A 24,790-nucleotide genomic window follows, 5' to 3' on the forward strand; every position below is an offset into this window, starting at 1 on the left:
TACTGCACTTTATTATGGAGTTGCAATTGTGACACTGCATTTAAGCACATGTAAGGAATTTACATCTCTATTATATACATGGAGTGCTAAACCTGTAGGGGCCATAGTGTGCCTGGGGGAATGGAATACAATCATGCTTGATTCCAGGAACTGACAGTTCCAATACCTTAGATCAAGAGCCCCTCACCAGCATCAAGGAACCTTAGCTCCCTCACGGGAACTTGCATCTCAAGACACGTACTGTAGACAATGGAGTAACCATTACTGTCAGCCAGAAAGCAGCAATTGAACAAGAATGGTATACAATACCGACAAGATGAAATTAAGACACGTGCAACATCTGGATGGCGAAACGTCTACAATAAAGATACCCAGATGTTGCACGTCTTAATTTCAGCAGTAATTGATACATTTTCTTCCTTTGAAACTGTTACAATATTTTTTTTTGAATATGTAGGCCGTCTCCCACCAAGACAGTGTGACCCAAAAAGAAATAAAAACCCAAAAGGAACAAAGAAACTTTCATCATCATTCAACAGTCACCATCATTACATAATCATTGTCTTTGTTACGATGTGTCATAACTTTCGAAGAATTGTCCTCTTCAGGTAGAATATGCAACTTTTAAGTACAGTGGACTCCCGCATAACGATCACCTCCAAATGCGACCAATTATGTAAGTGTATTTATGTAAGTGCGTTTGTACGTGTATGTTTGGGGGTCTGAAATGGACTAATCTACTTCACAATATTCCTTATGGGAACAAATTCGGTCAGTACTGGCACCTGAACATACTACTGGAATGAAAAAATATCGTTAACCGGGGGTCCACTGTATATATATATTTTTTTCAGCAAACCGGCCGTGTCCCACCAAGGCAGGGTGGCCCAAAAAGAAAAACAAAAGTTTCTCTTTTTAAATTTAGTAATTTATATAAGAGAAGGGGTTACTAGCCCCTTGCCCCCGGCATTTTAGTCGCCTTTTACAACATGCATGGCTTACGGAGGAAGAATTCTGTTCCATTTCTTTGTAATCTTGCATATTTTAAGGAAACAAAAATTCCCTATTTACAAAAGGCATCTGTTTATTAGAAGCATAAAATTTACAACTGTGTATGGAGCAAATTAAATAAACAAAAATCTACAAATACAGTACGTTGTCGTAAATGGCTTTCAACGTCTTAATGACAAATACGATTTTTTCCAAAAACTGGAAAATAATAATACATATATCACTAAGAAAATTGTAGTCACAAGTGCATATCATACCACACTATGTAAAAACATGGCAGTGAATGGTAAAATGGGAGGATAAACCTCCTATGTGATGTATGAAATGGTAGGTAAATTATCAAAATATAAGACCTTCTCTATTTACAATTCATGACTACTGTTTCCAGTAAAAATTTCACGAACTTTGGTGAAAGTAAAGTTTGGCTTTATAAATGAAGCATTAGTAATTATGAAATCAAATGTTGATAATCCCAGTTAAGCAAATTTTTGAGTCCATAACTGACATGTTATTCTTCAGTTTACTAGAAATCTACGAAAGTTCATTTAATGCCAATTATGCTAACCCTGTAGTTCCTGAGAACTAGTTAATGATGGTCTTCATCTATGGTAGCCTAAGCTTTATTTCAAAATTCTGATTATGTTAAGAATAATGTCCTGTACCATAGCTCCCTCTTATCTAAGCTAGTTTCTATCATTACTATGCTAGTTTGGCCTCCTGACTTAACCAGTGCATGACATTACACACAATGAATTGAACCCAGTCAATATAGTTCAGGGTTCAAATTTGAGCTTTGAGATACAACTCGTCCTCTAGTAAAGTGTTCAAATTAATTCTGAAAGAATATTTTTACTACCAAATTATTACCCCAGTTTGTGAAATATATGCAGCATCACCCCAAGTGTTTTATATCATGATGTGATACTAATTTCAATAAAATTACCATAATATTCCATACTTGAGCAAATAAACATTAGTTTACCATTACAATACTCCAACAAAAAATCTTCATATATTTTTTTTAATAATTTGATACATTATTATAAGATGGATCTGGTAACTAAAATTTTCCCCGAGCCATTATAAGACTTGGAGCTTTTAAAAATACATTTAAAAATATTGCAACAAATAGTAATATCCTACAAATAATTATAAATTCATAATTCACGCCATATACCAACACATCTCTGCGCTATTTACTGCCGGATAGGTTTGAGCTTCTCCCAGCAGAGCGGATCAAAACTGACGACCCATAAGGTGGACATTCAGACTATGGAACAACAGATCACTGATCTTTGAACTGCTACATGTATGTACTAATTTTAATAAAAATAGTAAAATTGCTTCAGAATTTTGGTGAAATTCTGCACGACTGCAGAGAAAAAAAAAAAGACTGGCTGTCAAGTTACAGCATAAATCAGTACTCCATTGAATTCATGTGAAGCAAATTATATTCTTTAAACTCATGTGATGCAAATTATGCTCTTTAAAAATATTTCCTGACAGGAAAACTATATTATGATGTGAAAACTAAGACACAATTTCAGTAATCAGCAGACACTGTACTTAAGAAATTCAATGAAAATGTCAGTAATGCCTGTATATACAGTGCAATTCCATTAACCTGTATATACAAAAACTTGAGAAAAACATCTATAATACATCTGATGAACATTTAAATAGGAACATGGTAAAATCTGTACTTTAAGCATAAACAAAGCACAAAATTACTGAAAAAGCAATTTTACATGCCTTTGGTGGACCATGAGATTTTGATAATACTGACTACACATAAGAGCACTATCATTTGCAGCGATACTCTCCATTAAGAGCACAGTGAGACTGTGCCGGCAACGTAAAAATGTACTCAATATACCAGCAATTACTGGAAGTGATGACTGACCTTGCGTATCAATCACACTGCCGACGAAAATTGTATGAAACGGGTAACCTTCCAGGGCTTCCCCTTATTTATGTTGAAAATGGTAAGAAACACATGACTTGTCGCAGCATCAATCTCGGTTAAACTGAAAATATTAAGAAACCTGTAACTTGCCAGATCATCGATGTCAGTAATGAAAATAAATAAACTTTAGGATCATTTAACATGTCAAGGAGCAGTTAAATCATCATATTAACTTTAGGACATTTGCATACAAAATAAAGGAGCCTTAGATGAATAGGAATAAATATAAACAAGGCCCCAAGGGAAATCATGAGGAATGACAACAATAACCCAACTATAACTATGTTGAGCAGTCGCATGATAATTTCATGTTAAGAAATAACATTCACAGAAAAATGTACACAAATCTGACCAAGGTGATTAAGTTATCAATAATATTAAGGGAATTTGCCTCTAGGTCTTTTTACTAATTATAATTAATCATTAAAATACACTTTTCCTCAAGATTCCACTCTGGTTTCATTTTGTCCCACCTGTGTCCCAGTCTTATCGTCTTTCGTTATTGACGTTTCCTTTTTGTCGTCCCCAGCTCCATTGTTAGCAGCCTCATCCGTCTTGGTCTTCTTCTTCGGCTTGAACGATCTTTCGTCTCTACGGCCATCGCCCTCGTCTTCAGAATCAGAGTATTCATTATCAGGAGCAATTCGTTTGTCAGAAGCTCGAATAGAAATTCTTTCGTCTGGACTGGCCTTATCTTCATCTTCGCTTTCTTCTGCTACACCATCCTCTGGAATAGCTGGAAAAGACAATACAAAATTAACAAACTTCTCTTCACATATTCTATTCCTTTCAAGAACTTTGGCAATCAATTTTTTTTCAGTAGCCCAGTGAACAAATTCATCCCTATTTAAATCCTACACACTTCTGCCATCAGTTCAAAAGATAGAGGAAACAGCAACAGTAGATTAAAAATTATTAATAAGATATAATGCCTCATCCAAGATCAAACCACAGAACTATGACCCTGTACAGTGGATCTTGTATGCAAAATAGTCAGGTTCGAGTACTCTGTACTCCTCAAGAGTCCTGATACTGATGGGCTTTTGACCCAGGGAATGGGATTAGTCTCCCCCTTCCTTGGATCAAATATGACAGCCTCCTATCCCTCAAGCACTGTATGACCCCTATGGGTTTATTACTTCCCCTAATAACAATAATAATAATAATAATAATAATAATAATGTCAAAACCACCTTATCAACCTCTCTTCAGCTCTCTGCCTAATAAATACCTTTAGTAACCTCACACCTCCTAATCTCGAAGCTACAAATTCTCTGCATAATATTCACACCACACATTGCTCTCAGACAACATCTCCACTGCCTCCAGCCTTCTCCCTGCTGCGACATTCACATCCCACGCTTCAAACCCACGTAAGTGCTGGTACCACTATACTCTCATACATTCCCTTTTTTTGCCTGCAAGGATAATGCTTTTCATCTTCATAGATGCCACAGTGAAGCACCCACCTTTTCTTCTAGTCAATTCTATGGTTCATCACGTCTTTCACAGACCCTGAACAAGGTACTGTCAGGCTAAAAGACAATAAAATCTACTAAGCACCTGAGATAGTAGTGTATTGAATTTCTAAACAGAAGATAAGGCACTGATTACATCCATTAGTTTTTAAAGCCAAGAGGCAATGTAATGTGATCGTGCACGTGAAAAATAAGCATTATATTAACCCTTAAATGGTCCAAACGTATATATACGTTCACTCGCGTAGCGCCCCAAATTTTTTGAGGAAAAAAAAATCTTTTCTTTTAAAAGGAAAAAAAGAGCATATGGTACCCAGGCATCCCCAATTATTTTAATATGGCGCACAGTGAGTGCGCACACCCATTCTCATGTCTAGGTGACTCAGGCTTATTGTGGCAATGTTGAATGAATGACAAAGAAAACGTATATATACGTTTGGGGGGCTACGCGCATGAACGTATGTATACGTTTGGACCGTTTAAGGGTTAAGAGTGACTTACCAATACTCTGGACTCCAGGTGCATGTGGCAGCATCCGCAAGTTTTCAAATAACCTCGTTTTAATCTTGTCTAAATATTCAGGTGTGTTTTGGTTAGCCATGTTGGAGGGACTGATGTGCAACTTAAAGTCAGGTCCAAAATATTCAAAGTAGTCATTGTATGGAAGCTCATTAGCAATATCTGTACTTAATGCAACAGCAGTTTCATATGTCCAACACCTTGCAACATTACGAATTGTATAGCCACCTCCACCCAAGAGCAGCAGAGGTAGATTGTACTTCTTGACAAACTCCACACATTTTGCATGGCCTAAAGAAAGGAAAAATCTAAATAAATTATTTGAAATAAACAATATACGTACAGGTCTTCCTCAACATTCACGTTTTCAGCTTTGGCGGGCTTCACACATTCGCGAATTCCCAAACGCCAAATTCCCAGCCGCCAAATCATATTCAAGTTTCCCGCCACCTGCGAGTCCCTACTACCCTCCCACCGACCCCCGCAACTGGCAGCCAGCCCTCCCACCACTCAGTGTGGTGAGTGTTTTGTTTGTTCATTATTTGCTATTAAACTGCAGTATAAATAATGTAAACCCATTCATGACTGCATATTGGAATGGCTATTCGGACAGGTACATATTAGACGGTGACATCATGTGTTTACTCTTGAACACAGCAAAGAATCAAACATTTCTGCTACTGCTAATAATAACAATAGTAATAATAATAATAATAATAATAATAATAATAATAAATACGATATAATTGAAGAAGGAAGTTGTACAAAAATACGAGGGAGTGGTTGACACATCGTCAGTGTGGCTTTGTTCATGCTGGAGTGAGCATTAGTCTCCCTGCTCTTCTAAACATTTCACAATAATTCATTGTGTTTGGTACTTGTAGATTGAGTGCGACTGGAGTGGTAGAGGCAGTGGTTGAGGCAGCTGTTGAGGCAGCGATTGAGGCAGCTGTTGAGGCAGCGGGCGAGGCAGCTGTTGAGGCAGCGACTGAGGCAGCTGTTGAGGCAGCGATTGTGGCAGTGGGTGAGGCAGCTGTTGAGGCAGCGATTGAGGCAGCTGTTGAGGCAGCGATTGAGGCAGTGGTTGAGGCAGCTATTGAGGCAGTGGGTGAGGCAGCTGTTGAGGCAGCGATTGAGGCAGTGGGTGAGGCAGCTGTTGAGGCAGCTGTTGAGGCAGCGATTGAGGCAGCTGTTGAGGCAGCTGTTGAGGCAGCTTTTGAGGCAGCTATTGAGGCAGCTGTTGAGGCAGCGATTGAGGCAGCGATTGAGGCAGTGGGTGAGGCAGCTGTTGAGGAAGCGATTGAGGCAGCGGTTGAGGCAGCTGTTGAGGCAGCTGTTGAGGCAGCTGTTGAGGCAGCTGTTGAGGCAGCGACTGAGGCAGTGGGTGAGGCAGCTGGTGAGGAAGCGATTGAGGCAGTGGCATTTAATAACATACATGTTATTAATAATAATAATAATACATGTTATTAATATGTACTATTATTATTTATAACATATATGTTATTAAATACCACTGCCTCAACCGCTGAATTATTGTGAAATTTTTGGAAGAGCAGGGAGACTAATGTTCACTCCAGCATAAACAAAGCCACACTGACGATGTGTCAACCACTCCCTCATATTTTTGTACAATTTCCTTCTTCAATTATATCGTATTATTATTAAATACCACTGCCTCAACCGCTGAATTATTGTGAAATTTTTGGAAGAGCAGGGAGACTAATGTTCACTCCAGCATAAACAAAGCCACACTGACGATGTGTCAACCACTCCCTCGTATTTTTGTACAATTTCCTTCAATTATATCGTATTATTATTATTATTATTATTACAGTGGACCCCCGCATACCGTACGCATCGCATACCGTACAGTCCGCATACCGTTAGTTTTCGCAAAAATTTTGCCTCGCATACCGCCCAAAAACCCGCTCACCACTCTTCGTCCGAGACGCGTCCAATGTGCGCCCTTAGCCAGCCTCACATGTTCCGCCGGTGGCATTGTTTACCAGCCAGCCTCCGCGGTAACATCCAAGCATACAATCGGAACATTTCGTATTATTACAGTGTTTTTGGTGATTTTTTCTGGAAAATAAGTGACCATGGGCCCCAAGAAAGCTTCTAGTGCCAACCCTACAGCAATAATGTGAGAATTACTATAGAGATGAAGAAAAAGATCATTGATAAGTATGAAAGTGGAGTGCGTGTCTCCGAGCTGGCCAGGTTGTACGTATAATAAACCCCAATCAACCATCGCTACTATTGGTGGTACAGCTGCTGCTGTACCACCGTCAGCTGCTGCTGCACTGTCAGCTGCTGCTGCACTGTCAGCTGCTGCTGCACTGTCAGCTGCTGCTGCTGCTGCTGTAGCATCGTCTGCTGCTGCTGTAGCATCGTCTGTTGCTGCTGCTGCTGTACCACCGTCTGCTGCTGCTGTAGCATCGTCTGCTGCTGCTGCTGCTGCTGCTGTACCACCGTCTGCTGCTGCTGTAGCATCGTCTGCTGCTGCTGTAGCATCGTCTGATGCTGCTGCTGCTGTAGCATCGTCTGCTGCTGCTGTAGCATCGTCTGCTGCTGCTGCTGCTGTACCACCGTCTGCTGCTGCTGTAGCATCGTCTGCTGCTGCTGTAGCACTGTCAGCTGCTGCTGCTGCTGTAGCACCGTTGTTGGTGTGGCTTATTGAGAATACCAAGAAACAATTAACCCCAGAGGATTTGCCACCCAGGATAACCAAAAAAAGTCAGTGTCATCGAAGACTGTCTAACTTATTTCCATTGGGGTCCTTAATCTTGTCTCCCAGGATGCAACCCACACCAGTCGACTAACACCCAGGTGAACAGGGAAAAATGCCTGGAACTAGTGCTCATATTGGTGAATTTAAAGCCAGCAAAGGTTGGTTTGAGAGATTTAAGAATCGTAGTGGCATACACAGTGTGATAAGGCCTGTTCTGGAAGAAAATGCCAAACAGGACCTACAGTACTCAGGAGGAAAAGGCACTCCCAGGACACAGTGTCTCATCAGTCATTGCTGCATCTTCAATAAAAGTAAGTGTCATTTATTCTTCATTTAGTAGAGTAGTACATGCACAGTATATATTGTGCATGTACTACTCTACTATTGTGCATGTATCCTTCTCTTTGTGTGTAGGAAAATGTATATTTCATGTGGTAAAAATTTTTTTTTCATACTTTTGGGTGTCTTGCACGGATTAATTTGATTTCCATTATTTCTTATGGGGAAAATTCATTCGCATACCGACCATTTCGCATAACAATCAGTCCTCTTGCACGGATTAAAGTCGCTATGCGGGGGTCCACTGTATTACTATTTGTTGTTATTAGCAGTAGCAGAAAGTTTGATTCTTTGCTGTGTTCAAGACTAAACACATGATGTCACCGTCCAATACCTGTCCGAATAGCCATTCCAATATGCAGTCATGAATGTGTTTACATTATTTATACTGTAGTTTAATAGCAAATAATGAACAAACAAAACACTCACCACACTGAGTGGTGGGAGGGCTGGCTGCCAGTTGCGGGGGTCGGAGGGAGGGTAGTAGGGACTCGCAGTGGTGGAGTCTGTGGTATTTAATAACATACATGTTATTAAGGTAGTAGGTTGGTAGACAGCAACCACCCAGGGAAGTACTACCGTCCTGCCAGATGACTGTGAAACAAAAACCTGTAACTGTTTTGCATGATGGTAGGATTGCTGGTTTCTTTTTCTGTCTCATAAACACGCTAGATAACAGGGACATCTTGCTACTCCTACTTACACTCTGGTCACACTTCACAGACACGCACATGCATTTATATATATATACATACATCTAAGTTTTTCTCCTTTTTCTAAATAGCTCTTGTTCTTTTTTATTTCTTCTATTGTCCATGGGGAAGTGGAAAAGAATCTTTCCTCCGTAAGCCATGCGTGTCGTATGAGGCGACTAAAATGCCGGGAGCAATGGGCTAGTAACCCCTTCTCCTGTATACATTTACTAAAAAAGAGAAGAAGAAAAACTTTATAAAACTGGGATGCTTAAATGTGCGTGGATGTAGTGCGGATGACAAGAAACAGATGATTGCTGATGTTATGAATGAAAAGAAGTTGGATGTCCTGGCTCTAAGCGAAACAAAGCTGAAGGGGGTAGGAGAGTTTCAGTGGGGGGAAATAAATGGGATTAAATCTGGAGTATCTGAGAGAGTTAGAGCAAAGGAAGGGGTAGCAGTAATGTTAAATGATCAGTTATGGAAGGAGAAAAGAGAATATGAATGTGTAAATTCAAGAATTATGTGGATTAAAGTAAAGGTTGGATGCGAGAAGTGGGTCATAATAAGCGTGTATGCACCTGGAGAAGAGAGGAATGCAGAGGAGAGAGAGAGATTTTGGGAGATGTTAAGTGAATGTATAGGAGCCTTTGAACCAAGTGAGAGAGTAATTGTGGTAGGGGACCTGAATGCTAAAGTAGGAGAAACTTTTAGAGAGGGTGTGGTAGGTAAGTTTGGGGTGCCAGGTGTAAATGATAATGGGAGCCCTTTGATTGAACTTTGTATAGAAAGGGGTTTAGTTATAGGTAATACATATTTTAAGAAAAAGAGGATAAATAAGTATACACGATATGATGTAGGGCGAAATGACAGTAGTTTGTTGGATTATGTATTGGTAGATAAAAGACTGTTGAGTAGACTTCAGGATGTACATGTTTATAGAGGGGCCACAGATATATCAGATCACTTTCTAGTTGTAGCTACACTGAGAGTAAAAGGTAGATGGGATACAAGGAGAATAGAAGCATCAGGGAAGAGAGAGGTGAAGGTTTATAAACTAAAAGAGGAGGCAGTTAGGGTAAGATATAAACAGCTATTGGAGGATAGATGGGCTAATGAGAGCATAGGCAATGGGGTCGAAGAGGTATGGGGTAGGTTTAAAAATGTAGTGTTAGAGTGTTCAGCAGAAGTGGGTGCAGGAGGGAAGAGGAGCGATTGGTGGAATGATGATGTAAAGAGAGTAGTAAGGGAGAAAAAGTTAGCATATGAGAAGTTTTTACAAAGTAGAAGTGATGCAAGGAGGGAAGAGTATATGGAGAAAAAGAGAGAAGTTAAGAGAGTGGTGAAGCAATGTAAAAAGAGAGCAAATGAGAGAGTGGGTGAGATGTTATCAACAAATTTTGTTGAAAATAAGAAAAAGTTTTGGAGTGAGATTAACAAGTTAAGAAAGCCTAGAGAACAAATGGATTTGTCAGTTAAAAATAGGAGAGGAGAGTTATTAAATGGAGAGTTAGAGGTATTGGGAAGATGGAGGGAATATTTTGAGGAATTGTTAAATGTTGATGAAGATAGGGAAGCTGTGATTTCGTGTATAGGGCAAGGAGGAATAACATCTTGTAGGAGTGAGGAAGAGCCAGTTGTGAGTGTGGGGGAAGTTCGTGAGGCAGTAGGTAAAATGAAAGGGGGTAAGGCAGCCGGGATTGATGGGATAAAGATAGAAATGTTAAAAGCAGGTGGGGATATAGTTTTGGAGTGGTTGGTGCAATTATTTAATAAATGTATGGAAGAGGGTAAGGTACCTAGGGATTGGCAGAGAGCATGCATAGTTCCTTTGTATAAAGGCAAAGGGGATAAAAGAGAGTGCAAAAATTATAGGGGGATAAGTCTGTTGAGTGTACCTGGTAAAGTGTATGGTAGAGTTATAATTGAAAGAATTAAGAGTAAGACGGAGAATAGGATAGCAGATGAACAAGGAGGCTTTAGGAAAGGTAGGGGGTGTGTGGACCAGGTGTTTACAGTGAAACATATAAGTGAACAGTATTTAGATAAGGCTAAAGAGGTCTTTGTGGCATTTATGGATTTGGAAAAGGCGTATGACAGGGTGGATAGGGGGGCAATGTGGCAGATGTTGCAAGTGTATGGTGTAGGAGGTAGGTTACTGAAAGCAGTGAAGAGTTTTTACGAGGATAGTGAGGCTCAAGTTAGAGTATGTAGGAAAGAGGGAAATTTTTTCCCAGTAAAAGTAGGCCTTAGACAAGGATGTGTGATGTCACCGTGGTTGTTTAATATATTTATAGATGGGGTTGTAAGAGAAGTAAATGCGAGGGTCTTGGCAAGAGGCGTGGAGTTAAAAGATAAAGAATCACACACAAAGTGGGAGTTGTCACAGCTGCTCTTTGCTGATGACACTGTGCTCTTGGGAGATTCTGAAGAGAAGCTGCAGAGATTGGTGGATGAATTTGGTAGGGTGTGCAAAAGAAGAAAATTAAAGGTGAATACAGGAAAGAGTAAGGTTATGAGGATAACAAAAAGATTAGGTGATGAAAGATTGAATATCAGATTGGAGGGAGAGAGTATGGAGGAGGTGAACGTATTCAGATATTTGGGAGTGGACGTGTCAGCAGATGGGTCTATGAAAGATGAGGTGAATCATAGAATTGATGAGGGAAAAAGAGTGAGTGGTGCACTTAGGAGTCTGTGGAGACAAAGAACTTTGTCCTTGGAGGCAAAGAGGGGAATGTATGAGAGTATAGTTTTACCAACGCTCTTATATGGGTGTGAAGCGTGGGTGATGAATGTTGCAGCGAGGAGAAGGCTGGAGGCAGTGGAGATGTCATGTCTGAGGGCAATGTGTGGTGTGAATATAATGCAGAGAATTCGTAGTTTGGAAGTTAGGAGGAGGTGCGGGATTACCAAAACTGTTGTCCAGAGGGCTGAGGAAGGGTTGTTGAGGTGGTTCGGACATGTAGAGAGAATGGAGCGAAACAGAATGACTTCAAGAGTGTATCAGTCTGTAGTGGAAGGAAGGCGGGGTAGGGGTCGGCCTAGGAAGGGTTGGAGGGAGGGGGTAAAGGAGGTTTTGTGTGCGAGGGGCTTGGACTTCCAGCAGGCATGCGTGAGCGTGTTTGATAGGAGTGAATGGAGACAAATGGTTTTTAATACTTGACGTGCTGTTGGAGTGTGAGCAAAGTAACATTTATGAAGGGATTCAGGGAAACCGGCAGGCCGGACTTGAGTCCTGGAGATGGGAAGTACAGTGCCTGCACTCTGAAGGAGGGGTGTTAATGTTGCAGTTTTAAAAACTGTAGTGTAAAGCACCCTTCTGGCAAGACAGTGATGGAGTGAATGATGGTGAAAGTTTTTCTTTTTCGGGCCACCCTGCCTTGGTGGGAATCGACCAGTGTGATAATAAAATAAAAAAAAATGTTATTAAAGCATAACATGTATATATTTAGTACAATTTACGATGTTTTCATGTATTTTATGACTGTTCATGGTTCAACAAGTTAAGGAGACAGTATTGTATTATATTTCCCTACAATATATTGGGGCACCAAACATTCACGGTTTTTCAACATTCGCGAGGCTCTTGATCCCCTAACCCTCACGAATGTTGAGGGAGACCTGTACTATGAAACAGGAATATCTGGACAAGTTAATGGTTAAAAAAAATGGCACATATATGTGCTCCTCGACTCACGATGGTTTGACTACGATGGTGCAAAAGCAATTACTTTTGAGATGTAACTTGAGATAATTACTGAGCATGAAGGCAGCAAGTCTCTAACTTTTATTCATTAATTTACTTTTCAGTACTCGTATTTAGTTACAGCAATTATTTGTTTATTTACTTAGTGACATTAATTTATTTAGCATATCGTATGAATATTTTATTTTATTATTTTATTATCACACTGGCCGATTCCCACCAAGGCAGGGTGGCCCGAAAAAGAAAAACTTTCACCATCATTCACTCCATCACTGTCTTGCCAGAAGGGTGCTTTACACTACAGTTTTTAAACTGCAACATTAACACCCCTCCTTCAGAGTGCAGGCACTGTACTTCCCAGACTTACGATATTTTTGACTTAAAGAGTTTGTCAGAACGTAGCTTCATCATAAGTCAAGGAGCACCTGTATAGTTCAATGTGGAAAATTGCAGTATTTATCCTTGGGAGTGAAAATAAGCCTCACACTTACAAACTAGAGGATATAGAACTTCTTCATACAAAATGTGACAAGGACCTGGATTCATGTTAAACAGAAATCCAAAGTGAAGACAGCAGTGCCTAAGCATGCACAATAAGGCGTACAGACTTCTTGTATTTATATCAATAAGTTGACAAGTAACAGGAGCCCAAAAAGTATTTTACAGCTACTTCTTCCAACAAATTAGCCACATCCCACCAAAGTAAGGTGACCCAAAAGGAAAAATTAAATTCTCTCTCCTTTTCAATTTAGTAATACACACAGGAGAATGGGTTACTAGCCTCTTGCTCCGGCAGTCTAGTCACTTCTTACAACACTCATGGCTTACGGAGGAAGAATTTTTTCCACTTTCCAATGGAGACTACAGAATTTATATAAAGTGAATAATGCACTGGAGAACATACAAAGAATGATGAGAAAATTAATTCACTTTACAAGGTATCTTACATATGAAATAGAGCACCAAACCTGTGAGAGGCCTGATCATGGACTGGGATGCAGGGGTGCTGACCCCTGGAATACCCTCCAGGTATACTCCAGGTAACCCACACTCTTGAAATTGTGTAGGATTAGCGGTATCAATATATATAAAAGAAAGACAGGTTTAAACAAGAGAGAAATAGGGCACCAAGAAATGCCTAGACAGGAAACAACTCAGAACAATGAACTCAAGCTGGATAAATTTAGATTTAGAAAGGATGTAGGAAAGTACTACATTATTTAGCAATAGATCTGAGCACCTCTGCAAAAACAGTGATAATGTGCGAGTGTGGTGAAAGTGTTGAATGATGAAAGTATTTTCTTTTTGGGGATTTTCTTTCTTTTTTGGGTCACCCTGCCTCGGTGGGAGACGGCCGACTTGTTGAAAAAAAAAAAAAAAAAAGATGTGTTGACAAGCAGAATAATCTAAGTAATCAGTGAAGCTGGTACTACTTACCCGTTAAAATTAGTGGGAGAATTAATGCACAAGAGGCAAATTATGCTCATATATTACAACAATGTCTGAATACAACAGATGATGCACTGGCTGAGGTTGTGATAGGTGATGTTCACCTTAAAACGTAAACTGATTAACCTGCTACACTGTACCGTACTTCGCTTTGAGGCATTGTCAAGATATTCCAACTGCAAATTAATGAGTCTAAAAAAAGTCACTGAAGTGTTTTTGACATATAGCCTCTCCTCACTTAACGACAGAGTTTCGTTCCTAAGACCACATTCGTAAACAAATTTGTCACTAAGTGAGAAGCATACTACAGTGGACCCCCGGTTTACGATATTATTTCATTCCAGAAGTATGTTCAGGTGCCAGTACTGACCGAATTTGTTCCCATAAGGAATATTGTGAAGTAGATTAGTCCATTTCAGACCCCCAAACATACACATACAAACGCACTTACATAATTGGTCGCATTGGGAGGTGATCGTAAAGCGGGGGTCCACTGTATAATGGTAGTGGGTTTGTGTCAACCATCTTTGATATTGTTTTAATATCACCTTTGTGCCATTTATATCATTTCTGATATATTTTTAAATGTTTATACAGTAGTGTACTTTATATTCTAATAAACAAATTACAGAAAATTAGGTCTAATGTACATTATTTAGGTATGAGTAATGGTCAGAGAGCCTGTCCTAAGTCCGAGTCATTGGTAGGCGAGTAAGTCGCTAATTGAGGAGAGGCTGCATTTAGTTTTCAACTTGGAAGAAAATGTCAAAGAGAATATGAACACAATGAAAGAAGCAAAGAATGGAAGACAACATTAGCTGTTACAGGATAGGAATGTTCCCACTCTGTAAACACGTGTACCATATACATACAATGTACCATATACATACATACAATGTACCATATACATACATACAATGTACCATATACATACATACAATGTACCATATACATACATACAATGTACCATATACATACATACAATGTACCATATACATACATACAATGTACCATATACATACATACAATGTACCATATGCATACATACAATGTACCATATACATACATACAATGTACCATATACATACATACAATGCCTGTATTTCAATCTTTGATCACATCAATCTCACTTTAGATATAGTATGGTATGTATTACCCCAAAATAACATTTGCTAAATACACTTTTTTAAAGAATAGACAAATTTCTCTCAGTCATAAATATAACCACTACCACCCTATGTATGCATCAAGCTGAACTGCACATAATATATCAATGTCTCACAAATAGCACATGTCTGGTGGCTAGCTCAACTCAGCTAGTAGCTGGGTAAAAGAAGCATTTTAAATTTGTGAAGAAACAAATTGCAGTGTATCTGATATGACTATTTTATAAGTACCATACATAACACCAATTGACAATAACGGCAAAATTCAACTCTTCTTTTCGTACCATCTTTTGGTATTACTGTACCTCACAAAAAACAAAGGGCACTGGATCTTCAAATATCTTTTTGACATTAAAATATTGTAATGTACAAGTTTACCTTTGAGCGTGAGATTGAAACAACCGAGCCTGTCTCCAGATAAGGAATCTGCACCGCACTGAAGAACAACTGCTGAGGGCTGGTATGTTTCCATCACCTATTAAGAAAGGTGCCACAAACGTCAACTATTATGGCTCAGTTAACAAATAGCTTCTTAAATGAACATGAATATACAAGTATTCTTTTGTCTATATAAAATATAGAGCATTTTGCAGCATATAAGACGCACCGGTATATAGAATGAACCCCTAGATTTACTGAACCTCCCTTGTTTATTTTTTTTAATTGTTCTGTATTAAATAGAATTATTCATAGATTCCAAGCTTGACCCCAGCCTGACCTTCAACATATAGGATGCAGGATGATTTTTGAGAGAAAAAAAAAAAAAAGTCTCGTAAACCGTAAAATACTGTACTGATGTTAATAAAATAACATCTGAACTCGAACATAGTAGATAATCACTTATTTGGCATTTAACATTATTTGGTGATCTTTTCCGCACATAAGAGTAAATTAAGATGGAGGAACAACTCACCTTGGTGAGGATAGGCACAAAAATACTTTCATAACTTTCATCATCGATGCCATCTCTCAGGGGAAAATTGACTGCATAATATTTTCCTTTGCCTGCTCCAATATCCTGAAATGCAACAATAGTTTCACAACAAACTGATTTTTCCATTGATATGCAGTAGTTAAATGATAGAAATACTGTGCTGTGTGTTAATTCTAACACGATGACCACCAAGACTCCCTTGTCGGCATCATGGTATAATTGCGTCTGATGGTGAATTAGGCACTTGTGAAACACATGGCTATCTTTACTGAAGAAACATTTTGCCAACCATTGACTTCCTCAGTCCAGTAAAGAGAAGAATAGTTGAAGATCAGGATTATGAGGTTATCAGTCCCTCAGCCTGGAGTTGATATGATCAGTCTATCAATCTTGATAAAAGTACAGCGTATGTGCAAAGATACCCACGTACTGCACATGTGTAATTCATCATCCTGTCAAGTTCTCTGAACTATTTATCTACATTAACATTCTGGTATGGTAACAAGCATCGTAACACAGTGCAGTGGAACCTTGGTACTCAAACAATTCGTTCCAGAAAGCTATTCGAGGGCCGATCTGTTCGAGTACCTAACGATTTTTTCTCGGCTAATTTTCTTTTTGCCTGGCTGTTATCACTAATCATCGTAGGCCCCATGGTGACTTGTTTATACAAATATAAAAAAAACACCAAAAAATGCAAAGAAACATGAAATAGTTTACGGCGAAGTTCTGGCAGGTCTTGTTTGTTTGGTCGAGAGCAGAGTAAACAATCTACTACCGAGCGATTTTTTTACCGAACAAAGTGTTTGAATACCAAATGGTTCAAGTACTGAGGTTCCACTGTATTACAGTCGTTACTCTATTGCAGCATCGGAAAAAAACCTTACTGATTGAAGCCTTGCGACACTTACTCTAAGATCACCAGTTCCTGGGAAATATTCTCCATATTTGTGGAAGGATACAGTCATTACTCTGTCAGTAGTGTAGAAAGCTTCTTCAACACCATCACCATGATGAATATCAATATCAATGTAGAGGACTCTCTGGTGGTACTTGAGTAGTTCTAGGATGGCTAAAACAATATCATTGACGTAGCAGAATCCTGAAGCTTCACTCTGTTCGAAGGAAAAATATAATTCAGTACTTGTAATATGGCATATACTGTACTGCATAATACTGAGAAACAATGAGTCACAATACCATGGATGGAACACTTCCCAAAACAATTGCACGTACAGTGGAACCTCAAAAATCGAACTGCTCCCAACACAACCAATTATGTAAGTGTATTTTTGTAAGTGCTTTTGTGAGTGTATTTTTGAGGGTCTGAAATGGACTAATCTAATTTACATTATTCCTTATGGGAATAAATTCATTCGGTAAAGACACTCAAACAGCCTTCTGGACCGAAGAAAGTTTGATATTTGAGGTTCCACTGTACGACATAAAATTTATGATGAAACATCATTACTAATTTCATCTAAGTGAACTGTGAATTGCATAGTATTGTAATAAAAAGGCACAATACCACGACTGGAACAATACACAAATAAGCCGCACATAAGAGAAAAACTTACAACAATGTTTCGGTCCAACTTGGACCACTGGTAAGATATTCGTCTAAGTCGGACCAAAACATCGTAATAAGTTTCTCCTATGTGTGGGTTGTTTATCACTGTACAGCCTACATATGTGGTAATGTATGACAAATGTGTAACAACAGTACAGTGGACCCCCGCTTAACGATCACCTCCAAATGCGACCAATTATGTAAGTGTATTTACGTAAGTGCGTTTGTACGTGTATGTTTGGGGGTCTGAAATGGACTAATCTACTTCACAATATTCCTTATGGGAACAAATTCGGTCAGTACTGGCACCTGAACATACTACTGGAATGAAAAAAGTTCGTTAACCGGGTGTCCACTGTACTCTTAAATCCTTAGCAGAATCATTGAATTTGATTTTTTCCAATATGTCCGAAAAATTCTGAGCTTGGTTATTTTTTTTTTTTTTTTCAACAAGTCGGCCGTCTCCCACCGAGGCAGGGTGACCCAAAAAGAAAATCCCCCAAAAGAAATTATACTTTCATCATCATTCAACACTTTCACCTCACTCACATATAATCACTGTTTTTGCAGGGGTATGTAGTAGGTTGGTAGACAGCAACCACCCAGGGAGGTACTACCGTCCTGCCAAGTGAGTGTAAAACGAAAGCCTGTAATTGTTTTACATGTTGGTATGATTACTGGTGTCTTCTGTCTGTCTCAAATATGCAAGATTACATGTACATCTTGCTACTTCTACTTACACTTAGGTCACACTACACATACATGTACATGTTTATTTATACATACAGTACTCATCTGAGTTTTCTTTGATTTTATCTTAGTTCTTGTTCTTATTACTTTTCCTTTTATATCCATGGGGAAGTGGAATAAAAATCTTTCCTCTGTAAGTCATGCATGTTGTAAAAGTCAACTAAAATGCCGGGAACAATGGGCTAGTAACCCCTTTAATAATTACTAAAAAGAACAAGCAGCAGCTGGGTTATACACCTACCATCTGACTTATGACCGAGTTCGGTTCTGAGAAACCGGTCGTAAGTCGAAACGGTCGTAAGTCGAACTTTACTACTGAATATCAACAAAACATTTTTGTAATGACTTCATTTTATTGTTTTATTTTGGTATTTCATGTTTTACTTTACTTTTAATGTTGTTAGTACTATTTTATACTGTAAGGTTTAGGATAAACACTGTGTACAACACAAATACTTGTTTATTTCCCAGAAATTTGGCATAAAAAACACGGTCGTAAGTCGAGCAGGTCGTAAGTCGGATGGTAGGTGTATATGGTTATAATTCGAACAATAGTTCACATTAATGTCACTACTCAACCATTTTAATCAGTGCACTGAATATGTACACACAATACCTAAAACAACTACGTATAGACACGTACAAACATAGGCAGTTCTCTCATTACCTTTTTGGCGTGATGAAGACCACCAGCCCAGTTGACGGCGATATCACATGCTTGTTTATTTAACTTGACAGCTCCGGCTATAGAACCACCAGACGACAGTTGGCAAAACTCGTACAGGCCATCGAAGACTGGACAGTCCTCTCCAACATTGACTGGAAAATACCAAGAAAAATCAATTATTGAATTTTTTTTCTCACAGCTTCACAATAAAAAAAAATATGTACATGGAAATTTAGCAGCAAGTTCAAGAAACTTGGAAGAGGAGTAATACATACAGTAAATAATGGATAATATTGCTAACTAATGACCAGAGAGAATATCCACTTTCAGCAGGAAATATTCAGATAAATGTTTGAACATGGTTATATATGAGTGAATGCGTGGGGAGTTTTGAATCAAGTGTGAGAGTAATGGTGGTTGGGGATTTTAATGCTAAAGTGGGTAAAAATGTTATGGAGGGAGTAGTAGGTAAATTTGGGGTGCCAGGGGTAAATGTAAATGGGGAGCCTTTAATTGAGCTATGTGTAGAAAGAAATTTGGTAATAAGTAATACATATTTTATGAAAAAGAGGATAAATAAATATACAAGGTATGATGTAGCACGTAATGAAAGTAGTTTATTAGATTATGTATTGGTGGATAAAAGGTTGATGGGTAGGCTCCAGGATGTACATGTTTATAGAGGGGCAACTGATATATCGGATCATTATTTAGTTGTAGCTACAGTTAGAGTAAGAGGTAGATGGGAAAAGAGGAAGGTGGCAACAACAAGTAAGAGGGAAGTGAAAGTGTATAAACTAAGGGAGGAGGAAGTTCGGGTGAGATATAAGCGACTATTGGCAGAAAGGTGGGCTAGTGCAAAGATGAGTAGTGGGGGGGTTGAAGAGGGTTGGAATAGTTTTAAAAATGCAGTATTAGAATGTGGGGCAGAAGTTTGTGGTTATAGGAGGGTGGGGGCAGGAGGAAAGAGGAGTGATTGGTGGAATGATGAAGTAAAGGGTGTGATAAAAGAGAAAAAGGTAGCTTATGAGAGGTTTTTACAAAGCAGAAGTGTTATAAGAAGAGCAGAGTATATGGAGAGTAAAAGAAAGGTAAAGAGAGTGGTGAGAGAGTGCAAAAGGAGAGCAGATGATAGAGTGGGAGAGGCACTGTCAAGAAATTTTAATGAAAATAAGAAAAAATTTTGGAGTGAGTTAAGGAACCAGTTCGGTTCACGCGCGCGGATGCAAAAAAAAATCGAAAAAATATGAAAAATTGAGTTATTGTTACCAAAAAATAGCTGAACTTTCTGGCTACACTCTGGTATAATTATTATCCTTGTACGATGTTTCTAAAAGGAATTACAACCATTTATAACAGGCATGGTGACAGCGCTGACGCAACATATTGCGTAAGAAGCGCTGACTCAGCTTTGTTGACGTTTTTGTTACGTTTTTCCCCGTGTTATTTTTATCGTTTTCTTATATCTTTATGTCTAATATAATACAAATTCACCATCTGAGATCATGCCAGAGTGGGCGGAGCTAATATGATCAAGTAACCAGTCAGGTACCCCGGGTATAGTACCCAAAATGGCCGACACCTCCAGCCAACAAAATATTCAATAAATATTCCATACCCACGCTAATATCAATTATAAGGCTTATTTATCTATCACAATTGATCTATTATGACATAATGCAATATAATAATAGCATATAAACATAAAAAGTACACCTTAAAAAAAAATATATAGCATAATATGACGCCCCAAGGAAAAAATTTCTATCGATATTTCCCCTGAAGGTGAAGAGAGGGTCCGTTCTCTCTCATCAGTGATCAGAGAAAACGGATTTACAATGGTTAACTGTAATAAACACTCGTAGGTCGCGGAAAAAGTGTAAAATAAGGCGAATTTTTCGGGGAAAAAAATTATTTCCCGGGCAGCGGGGGTGCCGCGCGCTTCGGCCTATATCTCGAAAGTAACTTATTTACCTATTTAGGGGGAATGCATCCTTATTTATGAATGAATTGACTTGATTTTCACAACAAACATAGGAGAATGATTGATTTACACGACCATACGTTCCTTTCTGAACTATCCCAAATATTTTTAGATTTATGTGGGAAACAAGACCGACATCTTCCAATATGACAAAAAAGTTATGAAACTTATTTTTTTTTAGCATGAAGATAAGGTTTATTTTAGAAAAGGTACCTATCTCATGATGGAGTTAGTTAAACAAGTTAAGAAAGCCTAGGGAAAATATGGATTTGTCAGTTAAAAACAGAGTAGGGGAGTTAGTAGATGGGGAGATGGAGGTATTGGGTAGATGGCGAGAATATTTTGAGGAACTTTTAAATGTTAAGGAAGAAACAGAGGCAGTAATTTCATGCACTGGTCAGGGAGGTATACCATCTTTTAGGAGTGAAGAAGAGCAGAATGTAAGTGTGGGGGAGGTACGTGAGGCATTACGTAAAATGAAAGGGGGTAAAGCAGCTGGAACTGATGGGATCATGACAGAAATGTTAAAAGCAGGGGGGGATATAGTGTTGGAGTGGTTGGTACTTTTGTTTAATAAATGTATGAAAGAGGGGAAGGTACCTAGGGATTGGCAGAGAGCATGTATAGTCCCTTTATATAAAGGGAAAGGGGACAAAAGAGACTGTAAAAATTATAGAGGAATAAGCTTACTGAGTATACCAGGAAAAGTGTACGGTAGGGTTATAATTGAAAGAATTAGAGGTAAGACAGAATGTAGGATTGCGGATGAGCAAGGAGGTTTTAGAGTGGGTAGGGGATGTGTAGATCAGGTGTTTACATTGAAGCATATATGTGAACAGTATTTAGATAAAGATAGGGAAGTTTTTATTGCATTTATGGATTTAGAAAAGGCATATGATAGAGTGGATAGAGGAGCAATGTGGCAGATGTTGCAAGTATATGGAATAGGTGGTAAGTTATTAAATGCTGTAAAGAGTTTTTATGAGGATAGTGAGGCTCAGGTTAGGGTGTGTAGAAGAGAGGGAGACTACTTCCCGGTAAAAGTAGGTCTTAGACAGGGATGTGTAATGTCACCATGGTTGTTTAATATATTTATAGATGGGGTTGTAAAGGAAGTAAATGCTAGGGTGTTTGGGAGAGGGGTGGGATTAAATTATGGGGAATCAAATTCAAAATGGGAATTGACACAGTTACTTTTTGCTGATGATACTGTGCTTATGGGAGATTCTAAAGAAAAATTGCAAAGGTTAGTGGATGAGTTTGGGAATGTGTGTAAAGGTAGAAAGTTGAAAGTGAACATAGAAAAGAGTAAGGTGATGAGGGTGTCAAATGATTTAGATAAAGAAAAATTGGATATCAAATTGGGGAGGAGGAGTATGGAAGAAGTGAATGTTTTCAGATACTTGGGAGTTGACGTGTCGGCGGATGGATTTATGAAGGATGAGGTTAATCATAGAATTGATGAGGGAAAAAAGGTGAGTGGTGCGTTGAGGTATATGTGGAGTCAAAAAACGTTATCTATGGAGGCAAAGAAGGGAATGTATGAAAGTATAGTAGTACCAACACTCTTATATGGGTGTGAAGCTTGGGTGGTAAATGCAGCAGCAAGGAGACGGTTGGAGGCAGCGGAGATGTCCTGTTTAAGGGCAATGTGTGGTGTAAATATTATGCAGAAAATTCGGAGTGTGGAAATTAGGAGAAGGTGTGGAGTTAATAAAAGTATTAGTCAGAGGGCAGAAGAGGGGTTGTTGAGGTGGTTTGGTCATTTAGAGAGAATGGATCACAGTAGAATGACATGGAAAGCATATAAATCTATAGGGGAAGGAAGGCGGGGTAGGGGTCGTCCTCGAAAGGGTTGGAGAGAGGGGGTAAAGGAGGTTTTGTGGGTAAGGGGCTTGGACTTCCAGCAAGCGTGCGTGAGCGTGTTAGATAGGAGTGAATGGAGACGAATGGTACTTGGGACCTGACGATCTGTTGGAGTGTGAGCAGGGTAATATTTAGTGAAGGGATTCAGGGAAACCGGTTATTTTCATATAGTCGGACTTGAGTCCTGGAAATGGGAAGTACAATGCCTGCACTTTAAAGGAGGGGTTTGGGATATTGGCAGTTTGGAGGGATATGTTGTGTATCTTTATATGTTTATGCTTCTAGACTGTTGTATTCTGAGCACCTCTGCAAAAACAGTGATAATGTGCGAGTGTGGTGAAAGTGTTGAATGATGATGAAAGTATTTTCTTTTTGGGGATTTTCTTTCTTTTTTGGGTCACCCTGCCTCGGTGGGAGACGGCCGACTTGTTGAAAAAAAAAAAAAAAAAATAATAATAATAATAATAATAATAATGGGAAATAGGAAGTACAATGCCTGCACTTTAAAGGTGTCTGGAATATTGGCAGTTTGGAGGGACGTCTAAATTGTCATATCTGAACGCCTCTGCAAAGACAGTGATTATGTGAGAGTGATGGTGAAAGTGTTGATGATAGGTTTTTTTCTTTTGGGTCACCTGCCTCAGTGGGATCTTTGATGTGCTTCGAGTCTTTCTCCTCCCTGAGCCCGGCCATGGGCCAGGCTTGTCTTGTGCTTGTCTGGTCAGTCAGGTTGTTGTTGTTGGAGATCTGCTGATCCACGTATCCATCACAGCCTGGCTGATCTCGCACCTGGTGAAGATACTTGTTCAGTTTCCTCTTGAAGACTTCTACACTTGTTTCAGTAGCGTTTCCATTATCTTCTGGTAAAACATTGAATAATCTGCGACCACGGATGTTGATAGTGTTATCTTATTGTGTCCACGGCACCCCTGCTTTTCGCTGCTTTTTTTTTCACACTTTCTCCCGTATCTCTCCTGTATGATCTATAATGGCCATACAGCATTTAGGGAATGTGATTACATTTCTGATCTGAGTTAAGGGAGAGGAGCTCTGGTTCCTTGGATGAAAAGCCCTTCACCAGCATCATGGCAGCCACTCTCCCCATGAGGGTTATGCTACTGCTGCTTGCGCTCTCTATCCACGCTTTGCACAACGCACCTGACATAATGCTTACCAGAAGGCTGTTTCTAGGGGTCAACACCCCACCCAACAACCCAACAGCTTGATCCCAGACCAGGCCTCCTGGTGGATCAAGGCATGATCCCCCGGGCTGTTATTGCTGGCCTATAACTAGATCTCTTCACTCTCTTTCCCTTTCCCCTTACATCTGTATATTCCTTTCTGGCTTTTAAGAATCTCACACCAACATTCTTACTAACATCAGCATGATTCATATATTGTACTGGTTTCGAATTTGTTTTCTTTTTTTTACCTTCACATGGCTCTCCAATGCCTTCCATTAAACCACTACAGTATTTTGTCTATCATCTTTCCATACCTTTGATGAGTTTCAAGAGTTTTTCTAATCCCAGAGCCCAGCCATAGGCCAGGCTCAAAATCAACATTTTGGTACCATTTCCTTGTATTATTGCATAAAGAATGCTTACCTAGCTCTATGTACACATCCAGTTGTGACAATACTGTATTGATTATGAGGGTTCTATTGCATTATTTTAATCAGGAGGAAGTGCTAAACCCATAGGGGGTCACACAGTGCCCAAGAAATGGGAGGCATTCAGCTGTGATGCAGGGAATGGGGGAAGATAAATTCTTTAGATCAATAGACCTTCACCAGCATCAATGTTCCTTTTATCCTGTTAGCCCATGATTCAACCAGGCTGTATCAACATCCACCATCCCAGATTATTCAATATCTTACCAGAAGATGTTGAAACACTGCTGGAACAAGTGTAAAAGTCTTCAATGCTTGATAAGTATCTTCACCAGGTGCCAGGCTGT

The 24,790-nt window shown here is 39.2% G+C and overlaps 1 protein-coding gene across 1 annotated transcript; it reads right to left on the bottom strand.

The window, feature by feature from the left end:
• Positions 1-1,066: 1,066 nt before the first annotated feature.
• HDAC1 (histone deacetylase 1) lies at positions 1,067-19,133 on the bottom strand (the record flags this gene model as incomplete). Its single annotated transcript, XM_053798799.2, is given in 7 exon segments — positions 1,067-3,038; positions 3,451-3,713; positions 4,957-5,265; positions 15,439-15,535; positions 15,974-16,078; positions 16,906-17,109; positions 18,982-19,133. Coding segments are annotated over 7 exon segments (1,145 nt in total), but the record flags the coding sequence as incomplete, so codon positions are not given.
• Between the last annotated feature and the right edge of the window lie 5,657 nt (positions 19,134-24,790).

The sequence above is a fragment of the Cherax quadricarinatus genome, chromosome 95, assembly GCF_038502225.1.
Source record: "Cherax quadricarinatus isolate ZL_2023a chromosome 95, ASM3850222v1, whole genome shotgun sequence".
Classification (NCBI taxonomy): Eukaryota; Metazoa; Arthropoda; class Malacostraca; order Decapoda; family Parastacidae; genus Cherax; species Cherax quadricarinatus.